The sequence below is a fragment of the Sus scrofa genome, chromosome 6 (genome assembly GCF_054392235.1).
Source record: "Sus scrofa isolate SSC_HxYL_T2T_F1_AM1 chromosome 6, Sscrofa_HxYL_maternal_Yorkshire_Landrace_v2.0, whole genome shotgun sequence".
NCBI classification, from domain to species: Eukaryota; Metazoa; Chordata; class Mammalia; order Artiodactyla; family Suidae; genus Sus; species Sus scrofa.
The window spans coordinates 139,866,809-139,876,929 of NC_139388.1; the positions used below are offsets into that span (position 1 = coordinate 139,866,809).

Sequence of the window (10,121 nt, forward strand, 5' to 3'; positions counted from 1 at the left end):
CAACAATTAAAGTCCAGATTCCTAATGCCTAGTCCAGCAGCAGACTTTCCATCATATCATGGCTTCAGACTTGCCCTACTTAGATAAAGGCCCTGCATATTCAAGAGTCCAGGTAATGTAAGTTAATGTTATGTGGTATAATTGACACGTAATGTAAATAAGCCATGAGTAGCTGGCAAACAATAGGGAATGATGGAGACTATATCAAAAGGAGACTGTATATCCTGAGGAGGGAGCCACTACTTAGTTCCAGGGTGTTCTTGCTATGTTGAAATGTGGACCCAGTTGTTTTTGTTTTTGGTTTTTTTTTGTCTTTCTGCCATTTCTTGGGCCGCTCCCTCAGCATATGGAGGTTCCCAGGTGAGGGGTCGAATCAGAGCTGTAGCCACTCACCTACACCACAGCCACAGCAACGCAGGATCCGAGCCGCCTCTGCAACCTACACCACAGCCACAGCAACGCAGGATCCGAGCCGCCTCTGCAACCTACACCACAGCTCACAGCAATGCCAGATCCTTAACCCACTGAGCAAGGCCAGGGATCAAACCTGTAACCTCATGGTTCCTAGTCGGATTCGTTAACCACTGCGCCACGACGGGAACTCCATGTGGACCCAGTTTTGTTAAGATCTTCTAATCTTTCAAGAAAGGCTGAAAAGCCACATTTTAATATAAAATGTACCAATTTTTTAAATTTTCTTTTTATGACCACACCTGGAGCAGGTGGGGCTCCCAAGCTAGGGGTTAAAGCAGAGCCATAGCTGCCAGCCTATGCCACTGCCACAGCAACATGGGATCCCAGCCGCATCTGCAACCTACACCACAGCTCACAGCAGTGCGAACGCTTTAACCTACTGAGCAAGGCCAGAGATCGAACCCACATCCTCATGGACACTATGTCAGGTTCTTAACCTGCTAAGCCACAACAGAAACTCCTAAAATGTTCTCATTTTTAAGCATGTCTGTGACTGAAGGTGGCTTTTGGCTGCCAATTTGTGGCCCCTGATCTAAATGAACAAGCAACACTGAGACAATGCAGAGAGACAAAGGGGAGGCCTATTTCAGCCAGAAAGAGGGAGGCAGGGTCAAAGGGGCGGAAAGGGCAGGGAAGAGGCACAGAATGGAAGGTGGAAATAAAATTTCACCAACCTCAAAACCTGGGCTAGGGAAATCCAATCTCCTTCTCTTCTAATCTGAGAACAAGCAGGAAGAGATGACAAACGCAAGAAAAGGAGGGGAGGGGAGAAAAAGAACCAACCATTGAACACTTACTCAATGGCAGGTATTGTACAAGATGTTTTCACATATATATTTTCAGTAAGATATGGCAATTCCAGAAAAAAAGTTCTGTGTATAGGGAAAAGAGGGGACCACATCAAAGTACTAAGGTTGGGTTTTCTTTTTTTGCCCCCCTCCCCTACCTCCCCGCCCTGACCCATGGGGAAGTTCCGGGGCCAGGGACTGAACTTGCGCCATCGTAGTGACCTGAGCCACTGCAGTGACCATGCCGGATCCTCTACCCACTGTGCACAAGAGAACGCCCCAAATACTAACAGTTTATGTGCCAGATGGTGACAGCCCCCTTTTCAGTTCTCCACAATTTGTTGTTGCTGTTCTCCATAATTGTTAACCATGAATATAACCATGGTTGTATTAACTTTATAATAAAAAAAATAAGTTCAACTGAAAGTTAAATAAGTTGGATTTTGGGGGGAAAATCCACCTATCCTAGAGTGTAGAAAATATACCACCATAAGTCAAGCCAAACTATGCTCTGAGTATTTAAATAGAAAGAGAAAATATAACAATTCTAAGTGCATGTAAATAATATGTAAGTTTGCAATTACAAAACTAGAGGAAACAGAACATGAAAGAAACTACACAGGTGATGTAGCCCACAGATTGATTCAATAAGAATAGAAATGTGAAACTGTTAAGAATGTTGTAGGTCATTTTTTTTCTGTCTCAATTATGAGGTCAACTACTAAGATTTTTGTGTGTGTGGGAGTTCCCGTCGTCGCACAGTGGTTAACGAATCTGACTAGGAACCATGAGGTTGTGGGTTCGATCCCTGGCCTTGCTCAATGGGTTAAGGGTCTGGCGTTGCTGTGCACTGTGTAGGTTGCAGATGCAGCTCGGATCCCGCGTTGCTGTGGCTGTGGTGTAGGTGAGTGGCTACAGCTCTGATTCGACCCCTAGCCTGGGAACCTCCATATGCCGAGGGAACGGCTCAAGAAATGGCAAAAAAAAAGACTTTTAGATATCTGCCCATCTGTTACATACTTTTCTACACCTACTACGTTGCTTTCTTTCTTTTAGGCTTTTTTGTGTGTGTGTCTTTTTAGGGCCGCACCTGCGGCATATGGAGGTTCCCAGGCTAGGGGTCCAATCAGAGCTGTAGCCGCTGGCCTACACCAGAGCCACAGCAACGCGAGATCCAATCCGTGTCTGTGATCATGGCAACGCCGGATCCTTAACCCACTAAGCAAGGCCAGGGATGGAATCTGCATCCTCATGGATGCTAGTTGGGTTTGTTAATCACTGAGCCACAATGGGAACTCCTAGGCATGTATTTTTATTTAAATAATACTTTTAGTTGCCTTTAGGGTATTTCAAAGATCATTGTTGTTTTTTGTTTGTTTGCTGTTTTCCCCTAAATGAAGCAGTATCTCATTTCAGGCCACTTGGCTTCTTTCTAAGCAATCTCAACCTCCAAATCTCTTCCCAATATACATATGCAATTTTCATTCTGTTCACAAATGAAACCCTAACCTAAATACTTCAAAAGTAATCTCAGGGGAAAAATACTGTTCAAAAACCTAGATAATGCATTCCTTTCGTTGATGCCAAATATAGTCATCTCAAGATGACATACATTTTGACAATGATCAGTCTTACACATCAAATTTTCAAAAATAGCAAAGATTCCATTTTAAGGTGAAGAGGAAAAATCGCTCACTTCACTACATTTCAGCTTAAAATGGATGTTAAAATGGGACTCTTCTATGAAAAACTGAGTTACATCAATCAATACTGTATCAAGGGAAACTGGATTTGAAAGAATTTTGTTGTGGTTTTTGCTGAGGGCTCTTTAAGGGGGTCATTGCAGATAAAATACAAAATTGCCCACATTTTTCCTGAAGTTATTCCGGTCAAAATGGAAATTATCTTCAAAAATGGGGGGCTAATAGCTATGAGAAAGCAGCTTAATTACATTAAATAATCAAAGTTCATTTATCCTCAATATACACCTCCTCAAAAAAAAAACCTTGTCCCTCAGTTTATTATGTATTTTTCCACCCTACTGCACCTCAAAACTCAAAAGAATTTATGAGACTTAGAGGTATTCTGAGTTTTCTTATGGCAGCAATTTAACCTGTAAAAGGATTAGGGGGAAAATAATGTGGTTCACGCAACATGGGTGACTAAGATGGTATAAATACTTAAGTTTATTTAATCATAGTATCCAGCACATAGTTATGCTGTGACTCCGAGGCCAATAGGCCCACACATGAATTCATTAACAAAATTTAGCTGATGAATGATGCTCTCGCTGCTTTGCTCATGGAACAAATTTCTTTCTTATGGCTTATTTCCTTTCTCTACCTGCCTCTTTCCCAAGGACAGACATTTTGTTAGGACACATCCTTGTGCTATTTTTATCTTGTTCCTTCTATCCTTCCCCTCCTGTCCCTCTCTCCTCCCCCCATACCCCTTTTCCAACTCCCTTTGTTCACTTTATGGACCTTAAATAAATGATAGGAAGATCTTGAAGCCACTGCCACAATCAACTAACCTCTCCACTTGATTATTTTCTTTCCAAACGCCATTAATAAAGTTTTAGCATCTGTAGAGCATTTCATAGTTTACAAACACAGTTGGAATGGCTCGGCGTTTTCAAACAGCATCTAGACAGGGAGGTCTCCAGAGGTGACTACACGATCCACTCCAAGCTCCAGCTCCAGTTGCACTACACCCAACATCCGACCTCAGACAGAATCGCCAAACACTTGTTTGGAAGGAGGGGGCAGATGATGGGCTGTTAAATTACCTTTCACTCCCCAGCCTCCACAGGGACCGATCAGGGATGATTTCTCCTAAAAACTACAGGCACTGCGGGCGAGAGACCGATACCACGCCGGGGGCACGTGGTGGGACGAAACGGCACTTTCCCTGCTCGGACCCCAGGGACAGAGCGAGGGGACCGGCACCCGCTCCGCTGCAGGAGGGCTCAATCCCCGCAGGACTGAGAAAGCTCCCGAAACTCCTCGGCCGGGGCGCGAGCCAAGCTGAAGCCGCGGAGCCGAGCAAGGAAATCGCGGCCAGGAGCCCGAGGCCGGTGACCGCGGAGCGACAGCCAGGCCGACCTCGGTCCGCCCTCTGCCGAGCCCCCGGGACGCGGCTCCTGGGACCGGATCGCTCGCGCCGGGGACCAGCGCCTCGCCACAGCTGGATGGAGCCCGGCCAGCAGCCGGGGCGAGTGTCCCCGCAGCCCCCGCCCGCCACCCGGGGGAGCCGACGACTCGGTCTCGGCCGCCCCCGCCCCACGGCCCCCCGACTCGTCTCACCCGCCTCAAGCCGAGAACACGCCAAGGTCCGGGATGCGCTCGGGGAAGCTGTGCGCGTCAGGCGCCGGGGGGTGGGTAGGGGTCCGGGCGCTCCGGACGCTGCCGCCGACGCTCCAGCCGCTGCGAGCCCTCTGGCCGCCGCCGCTGTCTCCGGCAGCAAGTTTCCATAAAAGTCCTGGTGCGCAGCCTGTTCCCGCATTCCAGGCGGGCCCAGCGCCGGCTGCAGCTGTTCCAAAACACGAGGCCAGTTCCCCCAACCCCCCGCCTCCGCCGTATCGCCCGGAGGGGGGTGGAGGGCCGAGGAGGGAGGCGGGCGAGGGGAGCGGCGGCTGCCAACTTTCCGCCTGGACTTGCGGGTTGCCGGGCTCCGGGGGCTGGTCCCCCTCCCCCTCGGATCGGCCTCCACCTCCCCGGTCCAGGGAAAAGAGGCTGCCTCCCCGGTGGGAACCGAGAGCTGCTGAAATGGGATTCACAAACTGGCTGCAGCTGCCTCCCCCCAACCCACAGCTGGTTTGCGCTGGGGCCCACTTCTGTTGCTCTTCCAGTTCTGGTTTCTAAGAACAAACCACTCACTACCTTATCTTCACCCAAAGCGTTGACCTTCCACCAAATTTTATTGTTGAGAGCAGAGGGCAGCAGACTGGGGACCACTTCATCTGTCTGTTGGTCTCCTTTTCTTTCCTTTTTTTTTTTTCCTTTGGCAAATTGATTTCACCACTCAGTAAAGAGTCACAACCCTCAGTTTATTTTTTATTTTTTCTTGTCTTTTAAAGTCCACACCTGCGGCATATGGAAGTTCCCAGACTAGGGTCTAATGGGAGCTGCAGCTGTGGGCCTACACCACAGCAACCGCCAGATCTGAGCCTTCTGTGACCTACCACTACAGCTCAGGGCAAAACAGGATCCTTAATCCACTGATCCAGGCCAGGGATGGAACCTGGGTTGTCATGGATACTAGTCGGGTTCATTACCACTGAGCCACCATGGGAACTCTGGTCTCCTTTTCTTGGTTCTTGTCTTTAGCTCCAAAGAAAATGGTTGATAGAGAAAAGTAGAAGAAAAAGAGGAAAAAGCATGGGGGGGACATAAAAATAAATATTTATATAATCTTCCAATTTTCCTTAATTGAAGGTAAATCATCTCTGGTCTTTCTAAATCTAAATTAAGGCATCTTGCAAATTTTAGCACCGCAGCACAACCTGGATCACCAGCCTGTCAATTAAACCCTTCTGATAACCTACATTAAAACCTGAAATACTCATCCAGAGGGAACAATTTCCTGGTGGGCAAATCTGCAGTTCTCCACTGCATGTGAAAAATGAATATAAATTTAATGAATGGGAGTTCTCCTCGTGGCTCAGCAGTTAATGACTAGACTAGGATCCACAAGGATGTGGGTTCGATCCCTGGCCTCTATTAGTGGGTTAACAATCTGGCGTTGCGGTGAGCTGTGGTGTGTCAAAGACACAGCTCAGATTCCCCATTGCTGTGGCTGTGGCGTAGGCTGGAGCTGCAGCTCGATTCGACCTCTAGCCTGGAAACTTTCCTATGCCACAGGTGCAGACCTAAAAAGAAAAAAAGAAAAAAAAAATTTCATACACGAATGAGCAAAATTGAACTAGCATCCACACAGATAAAGCAGGGACAGCGAAGTCCAACTTCCAGTCCCGGCAGGCAGTGGTGATCAGCTTATATTTTTAGGCGTGTTGAAAAGGCCTTCTGGTCTTAAATGTAACTTTCCTTCTCTACCCCATCCCCATACACTATTTAGTCAGGGTGGATATTCTTTTAAGAAGTAGAAGCTGTTCATTCTTCAATTAGAGAAAAGTTTTAGATTGGTCATTAAAAGAGCTCTTTAAATTTTAACACAGATTAGAGTGGCCTGGATGATCACGTTTGCTCCCTTGAGCCCTTCAACACCATCACCTTGACCTTCTTCTGTTTATAGAATTTTTTTTTTTTTTTTGGTCTTTTTGCCTTTTCTAGGGCCGCACTCGTGGCACATGGAGGTTCCCAGGCTAGGGGTCTAATCAGAGCTGTAGCTGCCAACCGACGCCACAGGCACAGCACAGCAGGATCCAAGCCGCGTCTGCAACCTACACCACAGCTCAGGGCAACACCAGATCCTTAACCCACTGAGCAAGGCCAGGGATCGAACCCACAACTTCATAGTTCCTAGTCGGATTCGTTAACCACTGAGCCACAACAGGAACTCCAGTTTATAGAATTTTGTATGGTCATTCTGGCTGCAGGAACTTTGCCACAAGCTGTTCCCTCTTCATGAAATATTTTTCCCCCAACTCTCCAACCTATTTAACTTCAACATATGCTTTTGCTGGGAGTTCCTGTTGTGGCTCAGTGGAAATGAATCTAACTAGCATCCATGAGGATGCAGGTTGCATCCCTGGCCTCCCTCAGTAGGTTAAGGATCCAGCGTTGCTGTGAGCTGTGATGTAGGTCGCAGATACGACTCGGATCTGGCATTGTTGTGGCTGTGGTGTAGGCCAATGGCTGCAGCTTCAATTCGACCCCTAGCCTGGGAACCTCCATATGCCACGGGTGTGGCCCTAAAAAGACAAAGGACAAAAAAATATATATATGCTTTTGCTGTCTGCTTCTCAGAGAAGCCTTCCCTTCACCCCAATCTCTATCAGTCCCCCTGTTTAAATTCTCATTCTGGAGTTCCCACTGTGTCAAAGTGGGGGTTAAGAATCTGACCTCAGCAGCTGGGGTCGCTGCAGAGGTTCAGGTCCGATCTCCAGCTCAACACAGTGGGTTAAAGGATCCAGCATTGCACAACTGTGGCTGGGATTCAATCCCTGGCCCGAGAACTTCCATATGCTCCAAGTGTGGCCAAATAAATAAATAAATTCTTCTGGCTCTCTTAACTGACCCACTCAATGGATTCACCAGATACAACAAAGCTCTCCATTCTTCCTTTAAACTCTGATAGCTACCCACAGCATGCTGCCTCTTCTCCCCTTAATTCATCATTTGCTTATTCATTTCAACAAATATTCAGTTCTGCAAACTGAGGATACAGCAGTCATAGAACAAATAGAAAGTCCTGTCGTGATGGGACATACGTTCTAGTGGAAGAGGGCAGACAATAAGCAAATAATCCACCAGGTAGTACTAAGTGATACGCAATATAGATAACCGGAGCAGAGGAGAAGGGAATGCTACTGGGTGGATGTGGAGTGGGTGGATAGTGAGTGTACTTTTGTTTTTTTGCTTTTTAGGGCCGCACCTGTGGCATATGGAAGTTCCCAGGCTAGGGGCTGAATTGGAAATCGCCGGTCTACACCACAGCCACAGCAACTCGAGATTTGAGCCGCGTCTGCCACCTGCACCACACAGTCCACGGCAAAGCTGGATCCCCAACCCACTCAGTGAAGCCAAGGATCGAACCCGCATCCTCATGGATACTAGTCAGATTTGTTCGCCATGAAGGGAACGCCCGTAAAATCATTCTTATTGGCTGCCCAACTGGGAACCACACCTGTCTCTTAAGTACCAAGGGCCGCAATACAATGGGAACTCCCAGGTATTGCACTTTCAAATGGGGTTTAGAGGAAGCCTCATAAATCTTGGAGTTCCCACTGTGGCCCAACAGGATCAGCAGTGTCTCTCCGTGACAAGACTCAGGTTAGATCCCCGGCCTGACACAGTGGGTTAAAGGATCCAGTGTTCTCACACAGCTAGGTCGCAACTGTGGCTTGGATCTGATCCGTGGCCTGGGAACTCCATATGCCACAGGGTGGCCAAAACAAAAGTCTTGAGGCAGAGAGCTATGTAAATATCTGGAAATACCGGGGAGAAGAGTGGTCCAGGAGATGCAAAGCCCGCAGGAAGGATCATATCTGACATGTTCTAGGGACAGCAAGGCGGCTTGCGTGGGTGAAGCTGAGTAAGCAAAGAGTGCAGTAATACACTGTGCAGTGGGGTAGGAGAAAGACTGTGAGAAACCTTTTCTGCATTGAAAGGACTTTGGCTTTTACTCTGAGTAAGATGCGTAGCTATTGGTGGATTTTGAACAAAGCAGTGACTTGATTTGCCTTTTTTTCTTTGCACCCATGGCATATGGAAGTTCCTGGGCCAGGGAATGAATCTGAGCCACAGGTGCAACCTACATCACAGCTGCAGCAACACCAGATCCTTAACCCACTGCACTGGACTAGGGATGAATCCTCTATGCCAGAGACAAGCCGAATCATTAACCTGTTACGCCACACCAGGAACTCCAATCTGACATATTTTTAACATGTTCACTGTGGCCAATGTGCTGCAAACATACTAAATGAAGCAGGAAGGCCACTTAGGAGGCTTCCAAAATAATCAGGATGACAGGTAATGGGAGTGTGGACCAAGGTGCTATCTCTGAAGGTAGTAAGAAATGCTTGGCATATTTTTTTTTTTCTTGGTACTTTTTTAAAAAGTAGAACTGGTAGGATTTTGGTAACAGACTGTGAGCTGTGAGGGAAAAAAGTTTTTGGCCTGAGGAAGTGGAAAAATGGAATTGTCATTTGCTGGCATGCGAATGACTGGGAGGAGGTTTAGGCAGGTGTGGTCAGGAGCTGTTTTGGACATGCTAAGAGGCAGAGTTTCTCTGTGAAGATTCCATCCCTGGCTTCACTCAGTGGGTTAAGGATCTGGCGTTGTGGCAAGCTGTGGTGTGGGTCACAGATGCAGCTCGGATCCTGCGTTGCTGTGGCTGTGGCATAGGCTGGGAGCTGTAGCTCTAATTCAACTCTTAGTCCGGGAACTTCCATACACCACAGGTGCCGCCAAAAAAATAAATAAATAAATAAAATGTCTACATTATCCATATACAATTTATTATGATTCCCTGCTGTGATAGCCAACCACCAACACAACCCCAAGTGATCGCTTTCTAGAGTTACTGTTCTTATGTAATCTCTTCCCACATGGGCCTGGGTTGGCCTGTGTGACTAGCAGAATACAGCACAAGTGATGGTAAGTCCCTTTCAAGTCTAGGTTATAAAAGACACTGTGTCTTTTGCCTTGATACCTCTTGGAGTACTCACGCTGGGGGAAGCCAGCTGCCATGTTTTAAAGATACTCAGGCAACTCTGTTAAGAGGCCCATGTGGCAAGGACCTAAGGCTCCTTGAGTGAAGAGCCATGTGAGTGAGCATATCCTGGAGGCAAATCTTCCAGTCCTGGCCAAATCTTCAGTTGACTGCAGTCTCTGGAGAGACCCTAAAGCCAGGACCATTGGAACCAGCTATTCCTAAACTCCCAAACCTCAGAAACTATTATAAGGTATTGGTCATTGTTTAGGGATGCTAAATTTAGGGGTAATTTGTTATGCAGCAATAGATAACAAATACACCTGCGTTAACCTATTTTTCTTTTTCTTTTTTTTAATCCATCTGCTACCACATTAAGCATTCAGCCCTTTTTACAAGTCCCTGGGTCTATTCTCTCACAGACTGTTATTAAATAAAAGAATTAGCAAAGTTCTAGAAGTCATATATTTCAAGTGCTTTCAAATGTCGAAGTTCTCTATATTTAAGCATTACGGTATTATT

General features: G+C 47.0%; 2 protein-coding genes across 7 annotated transcripts in view; both read right to left on the reverse strand.

Annotated features, from left to right (window-relative positions):
- The window catches only part of NEXN (nexilin F-actin binding protein), a 64,114-nt gene extending 59,382 nt beyond the window's left edge, over positions 1-4,732 (reverse strand). For all 6 annotated transcript variants that reach the window (XM_084964660.1, XM_084964659.1, XM_021096445.2 and 3 more), the window contains exon 1: positions 4,568-4,732. The gene's annotated coding sequence lies outside the window, so the exon portion shown is untranslated. The remainder of the gene's footprint in view (positions 1-4,567) is intronic.
- Positions 289-8,437, reverse strand: LOC146402836 (uncharacterized). Its single transcript, XM_084959119.1, has 4 exons — positions 8,381-8,437; positions 2,550-5,024; positions 440-2,199; positions 289-393 (listed from the first exon to the last, which is right to left on the reverse strand). The coding sequence occupies exons 1-2, from the start codon at positions 8,435-8,437 to the stop codon at positions 4,104-4,106; spliced, it is 978 nt and encodes a 325-aa protein (XP_084815245.1). The 3' UTR covers positions 289-393; positions 440-2,199; positions 2,550-4,103.
- Positions 8,438-10,121: the final 1,684 nt, after the last annotated feature.

Coding starts and splice junctions, on each gene's coding strand:
- LOC146402836 (XM_084959119.1), bottom strand. CDS start 8,437: ATGTCAGATATGATCCTTCCTGCGGGCTTTGCATCTCCTGGACCACTC. Junction 5,025..8,380: donor CTGGACCACTCTTCTCCCCG/GTATTTCCAGAT, acceptor ATCCCATTTCAG/CAGCTCTCGGTTCCCACCGG.